Source organism: Rhinatrema bivittatum, chromosome 8 (assembly GCF_901001135.1).
Source record: "Rhinatrema bivittatum chromosome 8, aRhiBiv1.1, whole genome shotgun sequence".
In the NCBI taxonomy this organism is placed as follows: domain Eukaryota; kingdom Metazoa; phylum Chordata; class Amphibia; order Gymnophiona; family Rhinatrematidae; genus Rhinatrema; species Rhinatrema bivittatum.
This window is the reverse complement of record NC_042622.1, coordinates 52783172-52810650: the sequence shown is the minus strand read 5'-3', so window position 1 is coordinate 52810650 and position 27479 is coordinate 52783172. Positions and strand designations below refer to the sequence as shown.

At 43.9% G+C, this 27479-nt stretch overlaps 1 protein-coding gene across 6 annotated transcripts in view; it reads left to right on the top strand.

Annotated features, from left to right (window-relative positions):
• PTPRT (protein tyrosine phosphatase receptor type T) overlaps nt 1-27479 on the top strand; it is a 1509925-nt gene that overhangs the window by 1080945 nt on the left and 401501 nt on the right. For all 6 annotated transcript variants that reach the window (XM_029612345.1, XM_029612346.1, XM_029612344.1 and 3 more), the window contains exon 9: nt 4680-4789. In XM_029612345.1, coding sequence (XP_029468205.1) covers nt 4680-4789 — 110 coding nt within the window. The remainder of the gene's footprint in view (nt 1-4679; nt 4790-27479) is intronic.

The following is a 27479-nucleotide window of genomic DNA, read 5'->3' as shown; positions in this document are numbered from 1 at the left end:
TAGTCCTCTAATGGCTTCCACACCAATATCCAACGTGCTAATCGATTAAATTTAACGGCCATAGCCTTTTCATATTTATAATACATACATACTGAGTTCCACCACAGAGGATATGAGAGCAATTCACTTCTCTTCCAGTTAGATAGAATATTATGTATAGCCAAATTTACTAAGAAATCCAATAGTTTCCTATGGGGAAGAGACATATTTAAAGGAGGACAAGCCCCTCTCATGATAACCAGTTCATATGTGAGTTGTTGGGGAACTGTTAGAATCCTACTCACTGTTTCCCACATTTGGCCCCAGAAAATCTGAACATTGGAACATTGGAAAATCATGTGGGCAAGTGTGGCATTAGGAGAGGAGCACGACCAACAATGGTGGGATGTAAGCAGGCCAGCTCTATGTAACTTCCAAGGGGTCCATGCTGCCTTATGTAACAAAAAAAAGGAAGTCTGCATTATGGAAGAAGACCGTGAAACTCTAGTAGAAAACAGCCACAGATGTTTCCATTGAGAATCTGTCATTTGAAGCCCTAGGTCTGTCTCCCAACTACCTCTCAAACTAATGCATGATGTTTTAGAATGGCCTGACCGAATTATCTTATACAAATGAGACGCTAAGTGCCCCTTCTCTCCATGTTCCTGAAATATCTGCAACAGAAATGGGGTATTGGTCAAATTAAACTTAGAAAATCTTTAGAACCTAGCAGGTTCCTTAATTGAAGCCATTTATAAAATTGAGACGAAGGTATATCCCATTTTTCTTGTAATGCTGGAAAGGAGAGAGGGGTCGAATTCTCCATTATATCAGTAAGGTACCAAATATGTTTAGATTGCCAATAAGGCCAGCTTAACGAATGTTGACCAATCTTTAAAGAAGCATTGTACCAAATGGGGGCCATGGAAGAAAGATGCCATGCCCATGACTCCTGTTCAAAAGCCATTTTAAAAACTTTTGAAAATTGTCTTCAGAGTAGACTGTACATCCAAAAAGAGTCATCTGTCACCATGTTGTTGATGTTTTTCTGGGTCTTACTATATTTTTTGGAAAATTTTGATGTGCCAGTCAGTTCTATAGAAGCTCCGGAATATTGCTGGCAACAGCTGCTGTACAATAATGTTTTATTATGTACAGACTGTGAACTGTATAAGACTTTGATGTGCAATCACTGTCTGCTGCCTTGTGTGTGATCAATACCAAAGAATTAACAGGAATATAAAAGCAAGGACAGTTCATATATAATCTTTACATTTAGAAAAAATTGTATTGAAATAGTTCTTAGAAACATACAAACAAGATGGTAGAAAAAAACATTATGGCCTTATCTAGCCTGCTCATCTACACAAACTATTCAGCTTTATAATTGCCACCACTCCCTCAGAAATCCCCTGTGTTTATCCCATGCGTTCTTGCATTCTGTCTTCATCTCCATCACCTCCTCACGGAGGCTGTTCCATGTATTCATGTTTGTAAAGAAATATTTCCTTAGATTTCTCTTGATTCTACTCCCTTTTACCCTCTTCCCATGGCCCCTTGTTCTAGAGCATCCTTTGCTTTGAAAAGGCCTGCCTTCTCTACAAGGAAAACCTGGAGGTATTATTTACATGTTTCTATCATGTCTCTAAAAGTATTTTTAATTGATCTTTTCATGTTCTTACTCATCGGTTAATCTTTCCTAGTATTTCTATCATATCTCCCCCATCCCACCTTTCCTCTAGAGTATACACATTTAAATCTTTAAGAGAACATAAAACTTTAAAAAAAAAAATGTTGAATATGCTTCAGTACCAAAAAATTGAACTTCTTAAATATCTTAACTGCCACCCAATTATCTATTTTTTTTATTTCAGTTTTGTTATATCGGAGGAAAAGGCCTCAGAAATAAGCTTGATTTTCACATATTTCAAACAAGCTTTTCATTCAATCATCTGTCTTAAAAACCTCCCTACTCCCTTTTTTTGTGTTGTATAATCTGTGACAAAAAATAAATAATCTTGTGTCTGATGTGATCGTAAAAACTAATATTAATAATCTTTACATTTTTTTTTATCCTCCAACACACTTCTTAACATTTTTGAAATTTCAACTGCATTTTAACCACACAACATGAACTGGTCCCTATTCCTTCCCATTATTCAAAATATTTAAAACATTTTTAATTTTTCAAACTTATTTCCTTTTGTGCTCCTGATGAAAACTGGCTTTGGTCACAGCTTCTTTGACCCGATCGCTGCTGTCGTCTTATTAAATTGATCAAAGAAAATGAATAAACATGGCTTCAAAGGAGCACCAAAAAATACTGACACAGCACATGTTTAGCTGTAAAACAGCTGCTTCAGGGCAATTTTAGATTTCACGGAGAAAATTCTTCAGGCAGTCCTCTCATGTTCACTGTCTGGAACAGTTCTTGGCTTCAGCAGACATGTTTAACAAAAGACAACGACGTCCAAAAGTAGAAACTAAGAGGCCTATTTATTTACTATGCTACATAAATGCATTTGATGCCCAGTCAGCACGTAACAAACATTAAAATTAGGTTGGCACGAGTTACCAACAGTGCACAAGACATGCCCCAATGTGAGAATATTAATGAGCTCTGTCACACCCCAGTACATGTAAGATAGAATGGCCTAGTGGTTAGAGCAGTAGGTTATAAGCCAGAGAGACAAGAACTCAAATCCTACTACTGCTTCTTGTGATCTAGGCTAAGTCATTTTACTCTCCATTGCTTCTTGTATAAACTTACTCCCTGTTTTACTAAGGCTTTTTCCCCATTCTGTGTCTATGGGACAATACCTTGATTAATTGTAAATCCTCTGGGGACAGGGAAATAATTACAGCACCTAAACACGGCGCTGCACGTGCACGTACCACAAAGAAACCTGAGATCTGCAAATAAAGCTCTACTAACTGTCCCCTCTGTCAAATCAGCACATCTCACGCAAATAAGGGAAAGAGCACTGTCACTGGCTGGTCCTGTACTCTGGAATACCATGCCACTCGAAATAAGACTACAGACTAATCTGAAATTATTCAAAACTAATCTGAAAACCTGGCTTTTTAAACAAGCATTTTATAAAGATAAAGAAAAGGAGAAAAATAGTTGAGCGATAAGGATGCACCAAGCTAGAAGTTTTTAGTAACCTACATAAGCATATTAATGTTAAAATCAAACTGCCTAATTTGTTCCTAACAATCAGGTTTAACTTACACACCTAGTTTATTATTTTAAATTGTTACCGCACTATGATGGCACACGAGTAATTTGTAATCTATACCACCCATATTTCTCTTTATCGTGCCCTTCTGTAAACCGTTGTGATGGTATTTAACTTAACGACGGTATAGAAAATTTTTTAAATAAAAATAAATAAATAAATGTAATCTACTTTGAAGTGCTGAAAAGCAGAACTTGCAAATCAGAGAAATAAATAAAAAAGCTTAACATGGATTGTGTCACAATAAGCCTTGTAAAATTAACTATGCTTTTTGAGGTGTAGTTAAATTTCCTCCAGAAGTATAGCCAGGCTAATGTGTCTGCTGATGCTCTTGGGCCCTCTTCCTTTACAGTCGCTTAAACAAGGGTAGCTAGCCATGCTTGCCACCCTCCCCCCCCCCCCCAACAAAGCAGAGTCCAATCTCTCACCAAAACAGCCCTCCCACCTGAGATTCCTTCAAACACCCTCCACCCAAACAGATGACCTCTTTTGATGCCCCAAATACCAAAATAGACTTGCTCCTCCATCCCTATGCAGGTCACCTAACTAGATCACCTGAGCATCCCTCCCCCCCCCCCCTTTGCCCAATTGTAGTGACAGGGTCTCCCTGGATAGAAGCAATGCCCAATTCAAAATGGGGCTGATTGACCCCTTTTGGTCTTGCACATGAGGGGCCAATAGGTCCCTAAGTCCAATATCATAACATATATTTAGGACCTGATTTACTAAGGTTTTTCCCATAGATAAAGAATGGAAGAAATTCAGTCCCATAGTCTTAACAACAAATCTCCATCAGAGGTGTCAATGGTAATTGGGCATTACCGTATTTACAGTATTCACAACACCATAACATAGTTTAGCCTGATATTACGTTATGTGCTGGAGGGATTCACAGAAAGTGCTGCCAGTATAATTCAAGTATCGAAACAGTAAAAGTAGATCCATCCACACCAATTAAAATCTGAACATCTTATTAAACTAACAGGATCACTAAGCTGAGCTTAAATTCTGAACCCCCTGTATATGTCTATGATGTAACATGTATTTCCTTGAATGGAGTAGTAAATCAAAACCAATTAAAGAAATCTTGTTGTACCACTGCAACCCTATCACAGCGTATCATGCCAACAACAGTGTGCTTAAGTTGTGTTGCTGGTGTGTTAAACGTGAAACTGACACAACTCCGTAGAATTTGATGGGCTGTCTGCTTTGGACTTAGCTGTAATACAGTATGAGACAAATTTCTGGCACTGTTTAAATCTCAAGACAGGAAACGTTTTCTAACTTTGAGACCCTGTCTACACCACAGCGATGAAAATATTATAGCAAGATTACACCATATTGTGATCTGAATTTGGCAACATATTCTGTGGTGGAATGCTTAGGTCCAAAACAGAACAATATAGACGTCACTAGGATAGGAGCTACCTACCACATTCATTTGTTCTTTGCTTTTAGTGCCTGGACCTGTTCCCCTAGAATCTATCCAAGGAGGACCCTTTGAAGAAAAGATCTACCTTCAGTGGAAACCTCCAAATGAGACCAATGGTATCATCACCCTCTATGAGGTAGGGAAACAGCACTATAGGTCAGAGTTGGGGGGAAATATGTCATCTGTTAGCATTTGTATAGTCTTTGAAGTTTGTGGTTTTAGTATACAGTAAACTGTTCCCATAAATCACTCCGTGGGCATTCTCAAGTAATATCACACTGGAAGACTTTACTTCTGTAACCTTTTTTACCCATCCATCCGGCAAAGGCAGGAGATCTAGGGCAAGCTGCCTTGGAGGTGTAGTCTGCTGTGGGGGAGGCAGGACTGCCGTGGGAAAAGTGCTCTCCCGCGATGCAGAGGAGGACTTCTTGCTGCTCCCGCAATCGCAGGAGAACCACAGCTGCCGTGGGTACTTTTATTTTAGCAGCAGCAGCAGCAGTCCATCCTGGGTTTGCTGCCGCTGCTTCAGGATGACTGAATTCAGCATCCAGGGGGTTCCAGGCAAGCCCCCAACAGTGCAAGAAAGTGAAGACCAGACTGTCTGGGTCCACACTGAAAGATGTTATTTGCATATTTTAGAGATTTGTAGTACTGATGTGCAGCCCCAAAATTTTGGGTTTAGTTTGTTTTTTCTTTTTGGGGGGATTTTATGGATTTTATTCATTTAATTTTTTTTTTTTGGTTTGGTTCATTTCCCAAAAAACTTCATTAAACTAGGAAGAAAACACTTAAAAAAAAGGACCTTTGCGGCCCTGGATGGGCCATTCCAGGACAAAAACTAGACCGTGCCTGTTACTGAGGTCTGGTGCTGAGGCCAGATCCTGGCACCAAGGCTTAGGCCCAGCATATGCCAGGCTTGGCACAGAGGCCTCATGCTGAGGCCTGATCCTGGCACCAATGTCTATGCCAGTGCCAGGGGCCAGAGCTGGGTCCAACACTGATAACTGGTCCCAGCGCCATGGCCTAGGCACAGGCTGAGCCTGGTGCTGAGGCTTAGTTGCAGCACCAGGGCCGGATGCTGGGGCTTGGTGCTGAGGCCAAGGCCCATGCCTCCAGCCATTTTTCACCGTGCTATATAAAGGATGGCATCACTTTGCCACCTACCAGTGATGTAGTCAGCACCATTTTGATGAATGGACATGCATTTCTGTGGCCATATTTCAAAATGGCACTGTTTGCTCTATAGTAAGGCGCAAAATGATATCACTTGGTGGAGGTGGAGAGTGTCATTCTTCAAGTGCCGTGAAACAGAGGAGATGGCTAGAGGTCCAGGCCTAGGCCTCGGTACCAGGACCAGGCCTCAGTGCCAGGACCAGGCCTCAGCAATGGGTCCCTGCACTGGGATCAGTCCTTGGTACTAGGACCAGGCCTCAGTGTCAGGCCCTGTCACCATGCTTAGGCCTTGTGACCAGGACCTGGGCTCATTGCAGACACCTGTCCTGTATGGGCCTAGGCCTTGGTGCTGGAACTAGTCCTTAGCATTGGGTTCCAGTTTCATGACCACGCCCCAGGGTTCAACCCAGGCCTAGGCCTCAGTAATGGGACCAGGCCTGGTGATGTTGTTTTTTGTTTTTTTTTAATATTTTAAATGCAATGAATGTGAAAACACCCCAAAATGTTTGGGCATTTTTATAAGAGGTTATTTTTTATTCATTCCATTCACAGTGAATCAAAAATGGTCTAATTTATTGCATTTTATGCATTTCATAAAAACAAATGTACATCCCTGGTACACCATACTGAGGGGGATAATTGCTGGACTTTACCAACAAGTATGGTGATCCTCACAGCAAGCTATGCTAGAGATTCCATCCCATCCATCTGTGAAGTTTCTATTTTACAAAGAAGTTTTTTTTTTTCAAAGATAACTGACTAATTTAAATCTTTTATGTTAAAAAAAATCTTCAACTGAACCTAATTGACTTTTCAGGTAAAAATGTCTAAATCTAGCTGGCTAAAACAGCCAGCTAGAGTTAAAGCGCTCAATCAGTACTGACTTAAATAAAATCGTTAGCACTGAAAATCAGCGCTAGTCAACAACACCCTCTAGTCACCTTCACCCCCCTCCCCCCACAAGTCAGGGACCCCGCTTCCACCGTAATCCAATTTAAAAAAAGAAAGAGTAATGGCCAGTGGGATCTCTTCTCCTTCCTGGTCACTTTATCAAAAAATATGTCCACAAGACTTTATCCACCCTCCCTCCCTTTGGCCTAACATTTTTTAAATCTCTCCTACCCTAGCTTCTGCCGCTGCATCCCACCCCATCTAAAAAATGGTTCCCCAGTGGTAGCCATCCTGCCTCCCGCCCTCACCACTGTCAAAAAGAGAGTGTTTTCCAGGATCCCTTTTGATCAGAAAAGGACTAAGAGGATGGGCTGCTCCCTCCTGCTCTCCCTCCCAGCTACTTCTTTTTTTTTATAATTCAAACGACTTTTTTTATTTATTGTTTTTTAAATAAACGACAGCAAGGGTGTTATGCAGGGAGGGTGGCTTGAGTAGCAGCCACATTAAAAAAAAAAAAAGAAAAGAAAGGACAATAGGTAGGGATTCAGGGAGGGCAGGTTAGGTGGCCGGAACTGAAAATCATTGCTAGCGGCCTAACGTTTTCCCTCCGCCCTAACTCTGCCTCTGGAACCGCCCAAAATTTGTCTGGTTAATGTTAGCCACTTAGTGAAATGTAGAAGACTGAATTAAAAAAATATATATATAACGTGCTCTGCATAAAATACAAAATAAATGAGGTGCCACAGTGAAAACTTGTAAACTTGTAAATTAGAAAAGTGTAATACAGATAGTGCTTAACTTTTGCTGTTAATGCCAAGCAGCCTTTATGCACGGAAGAATAATTATCTACAGAATCGTTTTTTGGGGTTTTTTTTAACATTTTATATGCAAAATATAAAGAATGCAAAACTGTCCTTTTAAATCAGCTATCTATAGGAAATGAGTATAATCATCTCTATTCAAAGAAGTAATATCAAGGTACTTAAAAAAAAAGTCACAACAGTTCAATAGATCATATCATCATTTCAAAATGTGAATAGCTAGGAATATCCAAAACTGCAAAGAGACCTGTCTTCTTTACATATGTCGAACTTCCATCCCTCTGAGCGAAATTGTGCAACATAAAAAACAGAGAAACATAACAGCAGAAAAAGTCAGCATTGCCTTTCTAGACTGCCCATCCGCCCAACTAATTTGATTTTACAATTCCCATCATTCCCTGAGACCCTCTTTGTTTATCCCATGCTTTCTTGAATTCAGATAATGTTTTTGTCTCCACCACCTTCACTGGGAAGCTATCCAAGATGTAACTGTTGGCCCAGACAATATTACAATATTGTTCTGCTGCTGGCATTTCAGCAACAATCTGTTGCATGCTTCGGGGGATACTTCGTAAAACTCCCAACAAACACTTTTATACAGCACTTCAACTGGACTCACACAGATCAAGATTCACAATGGAGACAGAACACAAAATACCCCCCAGCATCTTCTTTTCCTGCCAGTGATGGATTTAAAGATGGTGGTGTTTGTGTTCTGTTTCCAGAATGTCACACAATTTATTCTGTATTGGGCAGCAACACCAACGAAACCAGTGTTCAAATCCTGCTGCTGCTCCTTGTGACCTTGGGCAAGTCACTTTACCCTCCATGGCCTCAGGTACCTAGTTAGATTGTGAACCTATTGGGGAGAGGGAACTGTGCACACTGCACAGTATCTGAATGTAATCTACTTTGAAATGCCTCAAAAGTGGAATATAAATCAAATAAATAAAGATCTGCCTTCAGCTTTATCACTTACCTTTCAGTAAAAAAGTGATTTGGGTTTTTGAATGGTGTGCATCACGAGTGGTCTGAGGGTAGCCAGAGGACAAATTCAGGCTGGATTCTGGCTCAAATCTTTCATAAATTTCTTTATTAGTGACAAGAAACAAAAGCAGCTCTGCTATACTTTGCAGCCCAGGGACCTCTGCCCGGACCAGGATTTCCTACTATCTAAGGCTTAAAGTGGACCAGGCCAGCTCTCTGGATCCAGTCCTTTAAAGAGGTTTTTCCTGTATACTCCTTCACAAATGTGTATTTAAATAAGGAATTTAACTATTTTCAGTTATAGTGCCAAGCATTCATGTAACCTGATTTGCATTGATTTTATGATTTATATTTTAATTGTAAATCACTGTTTCTTGTTTCTTAAACTGAAAAGTGCATTAAAAAAAAAAAGAACAATAAATAAATGGTCCCCGGATTACAAAGCAAAATGGCATCTTCTATATTATTGATTCTCGACGGTTTCTAAATTTTTAAATATTTAGGGGCTGCTGTACCAAAGTGCATTAACATGATGTTTAATTATATGTACTAATGGCTGATGTTAATGAGAGGCAAATAAGACAGTTATTTCTACATACAATAAAGTACACATGTACGTGACCGTGTTACCCCTCTTCTAACAGCCATATATTGGCTCCCTATCTATTTATGTGTTCAGTGCAAACTACTTCTTATCCACAAGTGCATTAACTATGCAGCTTCATGCTACCTGCCCTCTCTTATCTCCCCCTGTCCCTCCTCATGATCTCCATTCATCAAGCAAACTATTCCTCTCTTTGCTCTTCTCTTCCATTACTAACACCAGATTCCACTCTTTCTTTTTTATTATTATTTGATCTTTATTAGAATTCAATTTGCATCAAACAAACAAACTTAGGCAAATATCAAGCCAAGGAAAAAATGTGAACATAAACATATAAAAAAAAATCAATATATGAATAAAATTCTGATATGAAGTTGACATTAGGGGTGTGCATTCGTATTGAACATAAATGTAAAACGCTACTTTTTTTTTTTTTTTAACTTAAAAAAGTGATAAAACATAAACGATCGGATTTCCAACTTATTCAACATAGCTATGTTGAATAAGTTGGAAATCGCGATTGTTGATCCAAAATAAAAATTTAAACCCCTCACCTTCCTTAATCCCCCCCCCAAAGACTTACCACAACTCCCTGGTGATCCAGCGAGGAGTGAGGACGCCATTTCTGAAAGCCTTTCCGAGGAGCAAGTGACGTCGGCGCCACGTCGGAGTGACGCGGCGTCACGTGATTCCCCGCGGGTTCGCGCCGGAACGCTCGTTCGGCCCAAAAGGAACTTTTGGCCAGCTTGGGGGGGTCAGGAGGCCCCCCAAGCTGGCCAAAAGTTCCTTTTGGGCCGAACGAGGGTGCCGGAGGGAAGTCGCGGGGAATCACGTGACGCCGCGTCACGCCGACGTCACGTGATTCCCCGCGGGGTCGCTTCCGGGATCCTCGTTCGGCCCAAAAGGAACTTTTGGCCAGCTTGGGGGGGCCTCCTGACACCCCTAAGCTGGCCAAAAGTTCCTTTTGGGCCGAACGAGGATCCCGGAAGCGACCCCGCGGGGAATCACGTGACGTCGGCGCCACGTCGCAGTGACGCGGCGTCACGTGATTCCCCACGAGTTCCCTCCGGCACCCTCGTTCGGCCCAAAAGGAACTTTTGGCCAGCTTGGGGGTGTCAGGAGGCCCCCCCAAGCTGGCCAAAAGTTCCTTTTGGGCCGAACGAGCGTTCCGGCGCGAACCCGCGGGGAATCACGTGACGCCGCGTCACTCTGACGTGACGCCGACGTCACGTGCTCCTTGCAAAGTTGGTCAGAAATGGCGTCCTGACCCCGCTGGACCACCAGGGAGTTGTGGTAAGTCTTGGGGGGGGGATTAAGGAGGGTGAGGGGTTTAAATTTTTATTTGCACATATGGACATATACTCAACTCATTGAATTCTGTTTATGTCCATATTGACCGCAAATGGGACCCACTTTGGACATATGGACATATGAACTTAAACTTTTGCTCTGCACATCCCTAGTTGACATACATGATAGGGACACTCGAAATCTCAACAATAATTCCATAATATCAGAAAGTAAAGATTCCATGCTTTCTGTCATGCAACACCATGTTCCTAGCATGGCTTTCCTGAGTTGGTGCTTCTTCCTCCATCTGGCCATATTCAAGTCTTGCCTAAAATCCACCTCATTGAGACTGGCTATACTTCCAAACCCTTCTTGATATTTCCTGATCTTGACTCTCTCATGTTAAACATGATTTTTGCTTTAATACTTATAACCCCCTTCTGGATGGGGCGTATAAAATGTGAGAGGGTCTCTCCTGTGTGAACCGAGTGCCATTCTCTTAGAATTCAACACTGTGAAAATGGATCAAGCAGTCCCAGAGGCTAGGAGGGTGTGCAAGTGTCCTTAGCTGGATAGGACTCTCACTCAATGAGAATCCTCTCTATGACCACCTCCCCCCCCCCCCCCCCCCTCTGACTACCATATCCTCTTGGCTCCATTATTCACTTTTATCAGAAAAAACATGGAACACACTGAGGATAAAGTCCAAACAAACAGAACTTTTATTCTCTGGTTTTACTAGCAGTCAAAATGTGTAGCAGAATGAAAGTCACGGGTTAGCTCAGTGAGCATAGGCTTACACAGCTAGGCTGAGCTAGTTGCAAAAGATACAAAAGAGATTTAACATATTAGTGCTTCAACAATTATATACATTTCTTCCCATGAGAAGGAGAACCTTTATATCAACTTTTTCCAACTCCACTATTCAACAGCATAACATAGTTTCAGCAGTTACCTTATCACTTCTCAAACTCCACTATTCTCCCATCTCTTCACATGACTACAAACACCACAATATTAGCACACAATATACATCAGCAGTCATTTCTCAGTACTCAAAACTTGTTACACAATATCTCTTCTCCTGGGTCTGGAAACTAGGTTCACTCGAAAATCTCTTTTTCCCAGCTCCTATCAAAGCAACAGCGAAGAACTTCCCCGGTATCCTGGCTCTCACCCTTCTGAGACTCTTTAATCCAAAACTCTTCTCTCACTATAGACTTCTTCTTGAGGCATAGTTTCTTTTTTGTGTTAATGCATCTGTGATGCATTTTGTTCATCAATATGATATACACCTTTTTCACTGCGCTAGTAGGTAATGAGCTATTTTGCATACTTTTGCATGTCATTACCCCATTAGTGTTATCATATTTCTAGGTATCTTCCTTGGAATTTCAATGTAATGACAAAAAGAAAATCAATGGAAAAATGATTTTTTCAATGATTTTTCACCTGTTTTTTTTATAATAAAGTCATTTTTCAACTGACGTTTGTCATAACATTGAAATTCCCAGGGAAAATACAATAAAATCTGAATGCGAAATTTTCTGCATTATTTGCATTAATGCTGTTGCAAGCTAGTTTACCGTGCATGCGTTAAAGCTTGCAATTGATAATGAAGTCCTTTAGCACACATTAATACTTGCAATAGCATTAATGTGCTTCGGTACATCCTGGGTGGTCTCATAGCATTAAAATGAGCATGATGTCTTCTTGAGAGTCTTTGTGATTGCAGGGATGATGCACTTACTAGCCCCAGTGAGCTTATAGCAACTGTCAGTAGCAGCATTTGTAAGTTAAAGCATCATTTTCCCAAATGGTACTGTAGCCAGTTCCTAGAAGCACTCAATATGCTGCGGCACTGAGCTATATTCCATTATTATATTTTCTCAGAGCCCCTCCAGCTTATCAGGGTGGCATGGACCCCCAGGGCATTGTAGGCATTTTGAAAGTATGCCATCAATGTGGGATCAGCTGGGTCTCTGAATGTAAGACTCTTTAAATTTAAATGCTGCATAAATAAATATTTTACAATGTAAAACTCCTCCAAAGCCAGTAAATGAGGGTTTTCTATTGACATCAGTACATTTATAATCCTAGAGCCTTTCCTTCAAATTCACAAAATAAATATATTTCTGAGGATACCTGACTCTGCTGGACCATACAGAAATTTCCTACAGCTTAGGAAAACAAAGTCTCTGAAAATTACATATCTATATTATGTTTTATTACTTTGCAGAGTTGCAGGAGGGAAGAAGAATCTCATCAGTGCAAACCTACATGGGAACAATAAGTGTGATTGCTAAAGAGAGAGCACTGCTTAATTTTTAAAGCAGTGTTTTGTTGCTTAAGCATAGCCTGCGGGAAGGGACTAATAATCCAAGAGAGGCTTTTCCGACTGACTGGCCACATACTGTGTACTGCAGATACTCTAGAAATGCCTCCAGGATGGTAGCGAATCATAACCGCGCTCTGCAGACTTTTACACCAACTTGTCTCAGTGGTAAATAACAAACAATATCATAATATGCTGTGCACTATCTTATTATAACTGACCAATCAGGCACTTAATATGCACAGGGGAATTATGTTTTACTCAGGATTCTCTTTGCAAAGCTTGACAAAAATACCTACTCTTGCCTTGTCCCTATCTTAGCTACCTACAGCATTCATGTTCTTTTCATTTGCATAAACCCTAACAAAGGACATGAGGGGGTAACCTGCAAGGGGCAGCAATTACAACCCTAACAAGGAAGGTGAGGGATTAACTTGTATGTTGCAGCAATTACAACCCTAACAAAGAACATGAGGGGGTAACCTGTAAGGAGCAGCAGTTACAGCCGTAACAAAGAAGACGAGGGGGTAACCTGTAAGGAGCAGCAGTTACAGCCGTAAAAAAGTAGACGAGGGGGTAACCTACACATTGCAGCAGTTATAGCCCTAACAAAGGGGAATGGCAAATAAAACAGAGGATGTCATAATGCCTCTGTATCACTCCATGGTGAGACCGCACCTTGAATACTGTGTGGAATTGTGGGCACCGCATCTCAAAAAGGATACAGCTGCACTGGAGAAAGTGCAGAGAAGGGTAACCAAAATAAGGGGCATGGAACAGCTCCCCTATGAGGAAAGGCTGAAGAAGTTAGGGCTGTTCACTTTGGAGAAGAGACAACTAGGAGGGGATATGATAGAAGTCTACAAAATAATGAAAGGACATGAACAGGTTAATGTAAATTGGTTTTTTGATCAGATAATAGAAGGACCAGGGAGCACTCCATGAAGTTAGCAAGTAGCTCATTTAAAACAAATCAAAGAAAATTCTTTTTCACTCAGCGCATAGTTGAGCTCTGGATTTCATTGCCAGAGGATGAGGTTACAGCAGTTGGTGTAACTGGGTTTAAAAAAGGTTTGGATAAGCTCCTAAAGGAAAAATCCATAAACTGCTATTACGGTAATTAATAAACAATAGTAGCTTGTGATTTATCTAATGTTTGTATTCTTGCCAAGTACTTCTGACTTGGATTGGTCACTGTTGGAAACAGGATGCTGGGCTTGATGGACCCTTGGTCTGACCCAGTATGGCAGTTCTTATGTTATGTTCTAAAGAAAGTGAGTGTTAGTTCTGAGGAACCTTGAGCCGGCACAAGCGCTGGAAACACTCCCAAGGGACGGCCCCCAGAGGTCCTCATAGCCGGGAGGCGGTACAGATCCAGGAGACCCAGCAGGAGCTTCACCTATACCAACCCGTGCCCCCCTTAGGTTGAGCCCTTGGGTACCGGGGCCGGCAGGACTTAGACGGGGTTCTCCTGGTGCAGGGCGGTCCAGATGGGGAGGCAGTGTAGGAAGTCCGGGTCGAGGCAGGCAGAGGACAGAAGAACCGTGGACAGTCCGGCAGTCAGGACAGGCGGCGAGCAGACAGCACGAGTAACCAGGCCAGAGGTCAGGGCAGGCAGCAGACTCACAGGAACCAGGAACAAACCAAAGGTCAGGACAGGCAGCAGACACGCAGAAACCAGGAAACCAAGCTGAAGTCGAGACCAAGAAGACAATCCGAGGAGCAAGGGACCAGAAACTGGAGTAGCGGAACATAGGGCAAAGGGCAGGCAGGAACTCGGGAACTGGAACGCAGCAACAACGCACTATAAGAGCAGGACCTGTTGCCAATGCAAAGAATGCTGGACTGAGCTGAGCTTAAATAGCCCGGGTGTCTGATGCCATCTTCAGGGGCCGGGCCGAGGTTTCCCGCCGCGGCCCTTTTAAGACGCGGCAGATGCCGTGCCTGCGCGCCTAGGGAGTCGTGGGCACGTAGCCTGCCAGCGGCATCCTGGACTGTGTGGGAGGCCTGCCGCGGCCGGGAACAGGGCTGTGCCGCCGAAGGGAGAATCCGGCGTCGGTGCCTGCCAGAGCAGGTAAGGGGACCCGGCTGCAGTGGACCCTGGCCCGAATTCCCAACAGTGAGGGAGTAACCTGTAATGATCACAAGCCCAAAGGTGAGGGGTCAACCTGCAGGGAGCAGGAGTTACAATCCTAACAAACTGGCATCAGTAGCATGGGATCTACTTAGTGTTTGGGTACTTGTGAGGTTCTTATGGCCTGGATTGGCCACTGTTGGAAACAGGATGCTGGGCTTGATGGACCCTGGGTCTGACCCAGTATGGCATCTTGTTATATTCTTATGTTCTAAAGAAGGTGAGGGGGTAACTTGCACATTGCAGCAGTTACAACCCTAAACGGAAGGACTAGGGGGCACTCCAGGAAGTTAGCATGGGGCACATTTAAAACTAATCGGATAAAGTTCTTTTTCATTCAACGCACAATTAAACTCTGGAATTTGTTGCCAGTGGATGTGATTAGTGCAGTTAGTGTTGCTGGGTTCCTTAAAGGATTGGATAAGTTCTTGGAGGAGAAGTCCAATACCTGCTATTAAGTTCACTTAGAGAATAGCCTCTGCCATTAGCAATGGTTACATGGAATAGACTTAGTTTTTGGGTACTTGCCAGGTTCTTATGGCCTGGATTGGCCACTGTTGGAAACAGGATGCTGGGCTTGATGGGACCCTTACTCTGACCCAGTATGGCATTTTCTTATGTTCTTAAGGTGATGGGGTGACCTGCATGTTGCAGCAGATACCGTGTGTCCTAGCTGTTTTTCATCCCAAAGCACTATCTATCCTTGAAGATTTCAGTTTGCATTTGGTTGGAGCCTCCTGTCTTCTCTTTTTCTCCTAATTCATGGGAAAGGAGTAAGGAATTTTTGGTGGCTGGCCTCCCGTTGACCTGATTCTGCATGCTTTTACTCTTTTAATCCAGATTTTTCCGAGAGTCAGTCCCCCTTGTTGCAGTCGATTGGGGCGTGCCTGTATTCAAGGCTGGATTTGGGGTAAGGAAGACCTTCCGTGTGCTATCTCTCCTTCAGAGGATAGACCTGACCATGACCTGATGCAGAGGAGTTTCAACTTTGAATTAACTTTTTTTTTTTTCTCACTATCTCCTCTGTTTTGAGGCAAGGATGTTTTTATTCCACCCTCCCTGTCTCTTGCTTGATTTTTCCCCTTTTTGGGTTCAGAGACTATTTTCATTCACTGGGAGCGGTTGGCCCTTGGTACCTGGGACTCAGCAACCAAATCATTGGGAGAGTGGCGTCTTTCGTTTTGAGAGAACCAGAACAGTGGAGAAATTCATCTAGAGGAAAATATCCCAGCCAATGGTACATAGGGAAGGAAATTAGAGGATACCCAGTAAAGATAACAACTTTTTTGCTGCTACCTTAAGTAAAATACAAGGGAGAGTAAAGTGCCCACCAGGCGCTGCCTAAGGAATTAAAGGATTCAAAAGGATTTAGGATATGTATTAAACCTGTCACTAAGTTTGAATAAAATATAGGGAGTGTATTCTAACCAACTTCAGTGGAAAGTGCTGCAAATGTAATCAGGCCTTGAAGGAAGATTGAACTAACTTCAGTCTGAGAAACCCGAGAATTTGGAGTAATTCTTAAGAAGGAATTCAAAGTAAATTAATGCTTCCAAAGTAACTGAGAGACTTTGATAAAGAAGTGGAGTCACAAGTTTATTAATATTTCTGCTGTCTTATTATTTATGGGCTTTGCTCGAGAAAAGAATTGAAACTGCAAATATTATTCAGTCATTTAATCAACTATGAGTAAAGAAGTTGGAAACCGCCATTCTTCTCAGTGTTTATTGGATGCAAGGACAGTGATAATTATTAATGGTATGTACAGAGGATGGAGAAGGGGGTGATGTTGCAAAAAGCAGGGTAGTAGAACTGTTGATTTGCCACACTGGAATCCTGGGTGACGCTATTGGTGGAGTGAAGGAGAAACATACAGGACGATACTGTAAGACCGCGGGAGAGCGGACAAACGCCCGCTCTCCCGGCGCGCGCACCGGCCCCTCGCCGGTGCGGGCGATTCAGTATTTAAATGAGGTGACGCAGGAAAAACGGGGAAAAGGAGGCGCTAGGGACAATAGCGTGTCCCTAGCGCCTCCTTTTTGTCAGGAGCGGCGGCTGTCAGCGGGTTTGACAGCCGACGCTCAATTTTGCCGGCGTCGGTTCTCGAGCCCGCTGACAGCCACGGGCTCGGAAACCGGACGCCGGCAAAATTGAGAGTCCGGTTTTCGGCCCGACAGCCGCGGGCCAAATTCAAATTTTATTTTATTTTTTTTTACTTTTTTTTACTTTTGGGGACCTCCGACTTAATATCGCCATGATATTAAGTCGGAGGGTGCACAGAAAAGCAGTTTTTACTGCTTTTCTGTGCACTTTCCTGGCGCCGGAAGAAATTAGCGCCGACCATTGGGTCGGCGCTAATTTCTTAGAGTAAAATGTGCGGCTTGGCTGCACATTTTACTTACTGAATCGCGCGCGCATACCTAATAGGGCCATCAACATGCATTTGCATGTTGAGGGCGCTATTAGGTGCCGCGGGTGGGCCGCGTGTTTTCCTCCCCTTACTGAATAAGGGGTAAGGGAAAACACGCGTCCAGAGCAGGCTGACAGTGCGCTCCGACGGAGCACACTTTACTGGATCGACCTGTAAGAGAGCTAAAAGGAGTGTTGTGAAGAAAGAGTCCATATCCATTTGCTTTCTATGTGCCCCTGGGTGGAAGAAAAAGGATCCATCCCATCCAGGGGTTGCAGAATCTCTGGGATGGCTCAGCTCTCTTCTCCTTGAGATGGACACCCTCTAAAGGTTGCAGTCACAGATTTCCCTGTCAAGAAAATAGAATACAGATAAACAGTAGGGATGTACATGTGTTTTAAACAAATTTGCAAAACACAATAAATAAGGGCAATTTGTTTCATTTAGAAGGGTCACAAAATGAATTGAGGGGCCCCCCCAAATTAAACAAATGTTATTAGTTTAATCATTTTAAAACTTCCAGTTGGGTCTAGGCCTAGGCCTGAGGCCAGGGCCTCACCTGGGGCATAGGCCAAGGCCCAAAGCAAAGGCTGTGGCGTAGGCCCAAGCATGAAGCTAGGGTCTCAGCCTAGGCTTGGGCCAATGCCAGGGCCTCAGTTGAAACCTGAACACAGGGACAGAACTCCCCCCAAAAAATTACTTACCTGATCCATCAGGTATTCAATGCATGGCCTGGCCTGGTCCCTGGGCCTTGGCCTAGGGCCAGAGCCAAGGCCCAGGTCCAACATCAGTGACCACTTTGTAGACTGGGTCTAAATGCCTGGGCCTTGCCCCAGGCCCAACACCTCAGCCTAGGCCAGGACCAATGCCCAGGCTCAATGCTGAGGCCCAGCCCAGCGGTCAGGTCTCAATGCCTGGACCTTGGCCCAGACTTAGGTCCGAGGCGAGAGCCCAGAATGTAGGCTGGGTCCTGACACCTTGGCCTTGGCCTCAGCCAGGGCCTGGACCTGGCAGTCATGCCTCAGAGATCCTCTTCATAGGTTTTCTGTCATTTTTTACTTTCTTCTAAATATGCCATCCGATGGAATCGTCTTGGAGTTAATTTACGCTGGGGCATCCTCCCTTGCAAAGGGCATCATTTTGCTGTATGATAATAGGACCTGGCTTCCAGACTGAGCCTTGGCTTCTGGCCATGGCCTGGACTCCAGCCAAGGCTGAAGCCCAGGTGTTGGGACATGGCCTCCAGGCCAGGTCCTGGTGTTGGGCCTGGGTCTAGGCTAAAGCCTAAAGCATCGGGATCTGGTTTTTGGAACTGGGCCTGGCACTGGGCCTGGGCTGTGATTTAGGATGAGGCCTGACACTGGACAGGGCCCCAGTGTCAGGCCTTGGCCCAGGCTTTGGCCACGGCTGAGGCCCTGGTATTCGGCTTAGGCCTCAGCATTGGGCCTAGGTATTTGGACCAGGCCTTTAAGCCTCGGCCTTGTGTAGATCTTAGGCCAAGATCACGGCAACCTGCTGAGGGTTTGGCCTGGGTCTAAACCTTGGCAGCAAATCCCCACCAGACCTGGTAACTAGGAGCCAGGGGGGATCCTGACTCTGGCATTTTTCCTGGTGAGAGGATGGGTGGTGGAGTTGGGAGGCCTTGGGGAGCGGGGGGGGGGGGGGCCTATTTCCTTGTTTTGTTCATTTTGTGGTGGGGTTTAAATGTTTGATTTGTTTTTTTCAAATTAAAGAAGCTTATCAAACATTAAACAAATCTAAATTTGTAGGGGAAAAAACCTCCCAAAAATGAACCAAAAAACAAAACATTTTTTACTCCTGCACATCCCTACTAAACAGCTGGGGAATTATCATACCTTTCTTGAGATCCCTATTCACAAAAAGAGTTGCAGAAGGTTGAGGTTTTTTCCCTTTGGGGAAAAGAAAGGAAACTCTTCCACTCAGAAATAGATCCAATATGTCTGTGTAGCTTTCCCACTGAAAATATCAGAATTGGAGAACACCTCCAGTCAGAAGGTCTACACTGCCCCTCTGAAGAAACTCCTAGAACCTTCCAGAACAATCACTTCTAAAAAGGCTGCTCCAAGACTCTTCACAAAAAGAAAAATAGCAACAAACTGTTCCTTCTCTCCCAGAGCTTAGAAACACCCCTCATATAGGGATGGATTATGTAAATATCCTTACGCACTTTATACATAGCATGGGCTAATGGTACGGACCTGGAGGCTCTTACAGGTAAAACCCCATTATCTTGGGATAATCAATCCCTGAAATCCAAATGCATGGGCAGTGCAGCAAACCAAGCCCTCCATGCAACTACAAACATGCAGTTGCCTGGATATTAGACATAATTAGGGACATTTTTGAAAGCCACTTACTTGGGTATATAGCCATTTATCCCGGAAGACTGGCTTGGGTAAAGCATTCCCTCCTTCAGTCTGTCTAAAATTACGTGCAGGTTTCGCAGCTGCCCTACTTTTAGCTGCATCACGAAGGGGCGCTCCCAGGGGCGTGTTTAGGGTGAGGGTAGAGAATAGCGCATATCAACATTTTCAAAGGCACACATGCTATTTTCCGCTCTCCCGGGCATTGCACAAAAGAGAAAGCGCGCGGATGGTTTTAGGGTGATTTTATTTCAAGTGAATTTTCAAAGTGAAAGTGAACGCATGGTTTTCCCCTGCAATTTTTTTTTTTTTTTTAAATTGCCTTTGATGAGAAGAGCCCAGTAAGTCCACCGGCCAAGTAGAAACCTAGAGGTTTTCAGGGTGTCCAAATCTGCAGTCCTTCAGCTCTTGATAGGGTTCACACCTTTGTTCTGCGGGCCCGATATTCAAGTTTTATTCCTATTCTGTGCCCTATTTTTTTTTTTTTTTTTTGTTAACAGAAACAATGTCTGGAGTAAATAGGTTTCCGCAGCTGCTGACCCCAGGGAAAGCTTTCCCACTCTTAGATTATTTTAGAAATCATGTCCCTGGAAGAATTCCAGGTTTCTCCTTTCTGGCTCATTTGACTTACACATGCTGATTATAAAGTAAATGATGGGGGCTGTTTAACATAACTGCTTACTGGGCATGTGCTACCTCTGAATACTAAATATTTTATAGCCAGTTAACCCAGTTCTTTATTGAAAATTTATGCAGTGCAAACATGCATGCATTCGTTGTTACGATACTTTTTGGGAAGGAAGAGTGAGGGCTAATTACTGACATTTGAAAATTAATTAGAGCTGAATGGTTATTGATGTTTTGCTTTCTGTGGTCTCTGTATTTCTGTTGATTATACAAAAAGTTTGGCTGTCAGCTAGGACTTTTTTTTTTTTATAATTTATGATATGCTAAGCAAAATATATAAACAGAAACAGCTTTTGAATGTAATGAATTTCTTTTTCATGGACGTTACATCATGGTAAGTCTCAGTTTTTTTGTGTTAGCTCATTGGAAAGAACAGCAGTCTCTGGATGCTGCTGGGCTGGAAGGCCCGGCAGTCAATACTTATTTATTTGGCTTACATCCTGCCTTTCAAGGGCGCACTTGTTTTCTGTGTGTATCGTTCAGAATATTCTGAATAAGCCAGAAGATTCCTGAGTGAACTACGGGGTGGACAGTTTACAAAGGCTAAGTACTTTGCTGGGCAGACCGGATGGGCCATTTTGGTTCTTATCTGCCGTCATGTACTATGCTGCCTTGGAAGAAGGGACTTGACTACTGAAACAAGCTGGAGAGACATGTCTGTTCTGTAGGAGTCATCTTATGGCGATTATAGATTTCGACTGTCCAGTAGGGAAAAGCAAAGAATTTGAAATCAGGCTTTAATGAGGCAGATGTCAGTGTGGTTTGAGTTTGACAGAATCTTCACTTTCCCCGGAAGGGTACAAAACTTGAGAGCGCACCACCCCTAGCTCCCAGGATTGAAATCTTTTCTCATCTCTCCCTAAAATGTTTCTGTTTCTCATATCCATATCCATACTTACGTATAGCATCATATGGTAACTAGCATCACAGCCCTGAGAATCTTATGGCATGGAGCAGTACTAGCACTTGTTACAATATGATGCACTACAGCAGTTTCCCCATAGCAGTGTCAGAAGACTTTACAGACCACAATATAGCCAGGTAGATTGTTAAATTCTAGCACCGTCATATCCCACTGCACAAGGTTGAACTTAAAAGTTATCTGTCTAAATGCCAAAATGCAGTGGAGACATCGTAGCAGCAGTGGGCTATGGTCTAAAGAAATGTGGGTTCATATCCCACTGATGTTCCAATCAGGTCTAAAGTCATCTGGCCTTGTGCAGCTGGAGAACTTGCTACTTAACCAGAAATCTCTGGCTCCTTTCTCTTAGCCACAGGCAGCACTGGAGGTACCGGGAGCAGTGCAAAGGGTCCTTGGCCTCCAGCAGTAATAAAGAAGGTAATGGGGAGTGGGAGTGCACTGTTTTGCAAGTGGGTGGCAGGGAAGGGAGGGAAGTAGACTGCTCTTTCAATTTATAAAAAACCTGGATGAGGACCTCTGCACGATTACAAGGTGTAGGGAGGCGAGGAGAGCACGGCCCGACATGACCTTTGTAAGATATTTTGTGGGGAGGAGGGGGATTGGCTCATTGGCCCATTTATTTCCTTGAGTTTGTTTCTTATGACAGCTCTTCTTAGATATCTGGTTAAGTAGCATATCTGGCTACACAAGACCAGATAACTAAAAAACCTACCCGGCTATTTTCAAACGTAGCCATAGAGTGAATCATAGAAATGATGGCAGAAAAGGACCAAATGGTCCATCCAGTCTGCCTAGCAAGCTTATGGTAGCATCTGCCGTGCCATACAGGTCACCTCCATACTTAGTTTCCCAAACCGGCAAAGTCAGGGCCCTTTTGGTTACTATCTGAGTCCAGTTCCCTGTTACTTCTTGCCGTTGAAGCAAGAATCAGGCTTATTGATTAAGGATAATAGCTGCATCCACAAGTTACCCCCATGCTTATTTGTTTTTCTAGACCATAACATTCAATGTCCTTCTTGGTTGCTGTCTGAATCTAATTTCCCTTTTCCTCTTTCCCCCCTGCCATTAAAGTAGAGAGCAATAATGGAGTTTCATCAACAGGATGAAGGCTTATTGGTTAAGGGTAGTATCCGCCACACCAGCAAGTTACCCCCATGCACTCTTTTCTTCATTTCCATAGCCAGTTAGGTTTTTAAGTTATCTAGCTACATGTAGTTGGATAATAACTGTAATATGTATGGGAAAACGTATCCTGCAAACTTTAGCCGCATAACCTTTTCACTAAACAGCTTATTGAATATTGCCCTCCATATACGTTAATTAATGCATTCAAATAATTTGCCTAATAACCGTGCAGTTCCTCCTTTTCAGAGAGAAACACTGCAGTTTCTTTCCATTTGAGACTGGGGCAATATGTGCAGGCTGAAATAGCCTGCATGCTTTGCACACAGTCCAGCCTGTTGAAACTTGCTCCCTTAAGGTGCATGCCCATCTTCTTGTTTACTCTTGCAGAGCAACACTTCTTTAATCAGCGTTTCATAGAGGTTAAAGGGGGCAATTTCTGCATCCCATGCAAAGTGTACGGGCCATTTCAGTCTGCACACATCGCCTCTCCCCCATTTTCAAAGGGCAACAGCCCTCATCTTTACCCTTTTGAAAATTAACGGGTGCCAAGTATGCATGCTACAAGCAGTGGCATAGCCAGAATTGATTTTTTGGGTGGGCACAAGGTTAACATGGGTGGGCTGTAGGCATGCAGGTCTACTAGTTGTTTTTTTTACTGATAAATAATGCCAAATTATGCAGCATAGCATTCACATCTACGCCTAAGTATGAGGTTTACTTAATGATACAAACATAATTCACGGTGATTTGTGGTACTTTAGCCTTCTTATTATTACAATTTTATACACGGCTCCTACCTGTCCATAAATTTTGAGAGAGCGGTTGTGTTGCTTATATTTAAATTGCTAACATCTCAAAATATAGATATATATTTTTACCTTTGTTGTCTGATCTTTGTATTTTTCTAATCAGTTGGTCCTGGTCTCTTTTTCCAATTTTTTCCCTTATAGCTCATTTCCTAATTCCTTTTCAGTGTCTTTCTTCTATTACTGTCTTCTTCCCTTCCACACACACACACACACACACACACATACACGCTTTCTCTCACAGACTCCCTCTCACACACTCAAGCTGTCACTCTCATATGCTCTCCCCCCCCCCCCCCCCCAAGCTCACATTCAAGTTCTCACTTTCTCACCCCTCCCCAGGCTTATATTTTTATGCACACACAGATGCACATCCAGGCACCCATTCTCACCCACACACATAAACCCAGACTCCCATTCTCACCCACAAACCCATGCTCCCAGTCTCACCCACACATATTCAAGCTCCCATTCTCATCCATACATATACACATTTAAGGTACTATTCTCACCCACACATACACACATTCAAGCACCCATTCTTATCCACATATTCAAGCTTCCATTCTCACCCACCCACACAAACCCAGGCTCTCATTCTCACCCATATATACACACATTCAAGCTCCCATTCTCACCCACCCACAAACCCAGTCTCCCATTCTCAACCACACATACACACATTCGAGCTCCCATTCACCCACATATTCAAGCTTCCATTCTCACCCACATACACACCCAGGCTCCAGTTTTCACCCACACCACTCCCATTCTCATCCACACATACACATTCAAGCACGTGCACAGCTTCCGCTTTCTCCCCCAGAGCAGGAAGATCAGCTGCTTCTCCTGCTGCCACCGGACTCCTGCTATCTTCGGGCGTCGGGCCCGAAGATAGCAGGAGTCCGGTGGCAGCCGAACTTCCTGTGGGGGGGGGGGGAAGCAGAACTTCCTGTGGGGGGGGGGGAAGCCGAACTTCCTGTGGGGGGGGGGAAGCAGAAGCGCAGCGCACAACGTCCGCTTCCTCCCTCCCCCCCCCCCCAAGCAGGAAGATCGGCGGGCAGTACGGCCCGACGCCCGAAGATAGCAGGAGGCCGGTGGCAGCAGGAGAGGCAGCTGATCTTCCTGCTCTGGGGGAGAAAGCGGAAGCTGTGCGTGGCGCTTCCGCTCCCCCAAACAGGAAGTTCGGCGGGCCGTTTGGTCCGAAGATAGCAGGAGAACGGGTGGCAGCAGGAGAGGCAGCTGATCTTCCTGCATTGGGGGGAGGAAGCGGAAGCTGCGCGTGGCGCTTCCCGAACAGGAAGACCGGTTGGCCATACGGCCGCAGCAGCGCTTCCCCGTGTGTGCCGTGATGGCGCGCGAGGCGTGGGTTCTCTTGTTCGCTGTCGCGGGGATGGGATCCCGCGACAGCCTTGCAGTTCTGGTGCCAGTTGGGTGGGCACCTGCCCACCCAGGCCCACCCGTGGCTACGCCACTGGCTACAAGTATCCACACACAGTCACTTCCGTCTGTGCGAGCAGCCAAGCAGGGGATTAGGGATGTGAATCGTTTTTTAACGATTTAAATTATCGTCCGATAATTTTAAAATTGTCATTAATCGGTAAGGGACTTGATACAATAGGAATTCCCTCGATTTATCGTGAAAAATTGTTAAATCGAGTACGCAAATTATTTGGGGGGAGGGCGGGAAAACCGGCACACCAAAACAACCCCTAAACCCACCCCGACCCTTTAAAACCAATCCTTTACCCTCCCGAACCCCCCCCCCCAAAATGTTAAATTACCTGGTGGTCCAGTGGGGGGGGGGGGGTCCCGGCACGATCTCCCGCTCTCGGGCCATCGGCGCCATTTTGGCTACCACTGATAAAAATGGTGCCGATGGCCCGATAAAAAAAAAATCCACCCCGACCCTTTACAAATTACCCCTTTGCTTCTCCCACCCACTCAACCCCCCAAAAAACCTTTTACATGTACCTGGTGGTCTAGCGGGGGGTCCGGGAGCCATCCCTTCAATCATACCCTCGGTGCCGGTGCTGGACTGGTTTCAAAATGGCACCGATCGCCTTTGCCCTCACTATGTCACAGGGAGCGCGTCGATACTGCATCTCTGGAAATGGAACTAGGGCAAACAGTGACGGACTAGGGGGTCCGGTCTCACACACTTTTATCCTCATTTGAGGAGGACAACTTTCAGCCAGACCTATTTACTCGGGTAAAATGGCCTGAATGAAAATTGCCCTTTTAAAAATAAAGTGCTTGAAAAAAAAATCAAACTTTTGATAAATATTGAGATATAAATGCTTAAGCTAGGTATGAGTGCATCATTGACTTTGACTGAGGACCGCCCTGTAACTTACTGAAGTTCATGACACCACAAATAAATTCAGTGTGCTGAGATTATATATATGAGCACACTGATGTCTCTTCAGTCAGTCCATTGGGCTATCTACCCAGGATTTTACATTCCCCCACCCACCCCTTCCCCAGAAGATATGCCATGTACATCCCTGCTGGCATCCTCTTAACTGCAGAAATACTAGAAAATAGACCTTTTATAGACTAAAATGCTTCCTGGTGTGGATCTCCTCTGAAATAAAACAGAAACCCCTGCAATCGTCCCAGCAGGAAACCTCTCTCCTGTTCCTTGGCAAAGAACAGGGCATTGTTAAAATCCATTAGCACCCCAGAGGCATTTAAAGAGTATCTATCAATGTGTGGCCATTCAGCCAGAAAAGCCACTTTGGGATTGTTACAATCCCACTGCAATGAGTCATCCCTCTAGGTCAGGTTTAGCAATAAGTTTATCTTTTTGAAATTAGAAAAGGACTTTCTATTCTATTACCAAGTATGTTTGTCATTCGCTGTTGCCCACTTCCTCTCTCAGCCTGTTACTCCTTGCATTTCTCCACCTCCCCTCCCTCTAGCTCTACCTTTCTCCAAGAAATAAATGTGCACTTTCTTGCACTGGGGCCATTCTCCCACAATACTAACTGACATATAGATCTTTGAGTAAGGCAGGTTGCCAGGAATCTGAAGCAATAGTTTTGCACAGCTCCCATTTCTCTTCTCTTTTGCAGGGCTCTTGTGCTGGTAATTCTTGAATCCCAGTAGACAGTTTGCTTGGGGTTAATTTTCAAACACTTACGAACATATGCATTAAGGAGGCAATTTTGGAACCCTTGCATGGGGTGTATAGTCCCAAAAGTACATGGTACCTGCAAGTAACATTTGATAGTGGTAAAGCATCCTCTAGCAGGGTCATTCCACAGTTGCAGCAGTTCCAGCAGGGGGCTTTCATGTCCTCCCTGCCAATGAAGATCAAGACTCTCTAGTATGGCAGACACTTATTCTGGAGAGTTAGGGGAGGGGGGGGGGAGTTGAAAGGGTCCATCCTACAGGAGTCTTTCTTGAGAGGGTCCAAGACCAGGTCAGTCTCTTGGAGGGTGGATGCTCAGAGTCAGTTTTACTTGGATTAGGACCAGGTAGCAGGAGAGTGAGGTTAGGGGTTGTTTCAAGTGGTTGAGTTTGAAGTGGGTGCAGGGCTTGATCAAGGGGAGGGGTTTTGACACACCATGGGGGTAATTTTCAAAAGCATTTACACACTTAAAACTGGGTTTTACATGTGTAAATGCACTTTACCCATGTAAGTGGGCTTTTGAAACTTGTTACAATGTATGCCATTGAATCGTCTGTAGGATTTACCTGCTACAGTGCACTTTAAGCACATAAGTGGCTACAATAGTATATTATAATTATGCGCATAACTTCTCTGAAAATTCAACTGTACGTCAGCAAGTCTGACCTTGTTAGCATGAGATAGGGAAGCAAGAGGCAGGAATAAATACCTAAAATGTAATACCTGCTCTGAATCAGGGGTTAACGAAATATAGCATGAAGAACAGTATACTATGCTATTTCATGCATGCTTGCTAAAACGTATGGCACAATCTGATTTACATGTGGATGTGCACCAGTTTTAGTGCATACCTGTTCAGATTCATGGGGATTGGATGAGCAGGTTCACTAGATGAGTAATTCTCACCCCAGTCCTTGGGACACACCTAGCTAATCAAGTTTTCAGGATCTTCACAATGAATGTGTATGAGGTAAATTTGCATGCACTGCCTCATGCATAGTCATTGAAAAGATCTTGAAAATTTGACTGGTTAGATGTATCACAAGGATTGGGTTGAGAACACTGGACTAGACTGTTACGGCATAAGAAGCTATTTCTTTTTGCATGCTGAATGGATTTTC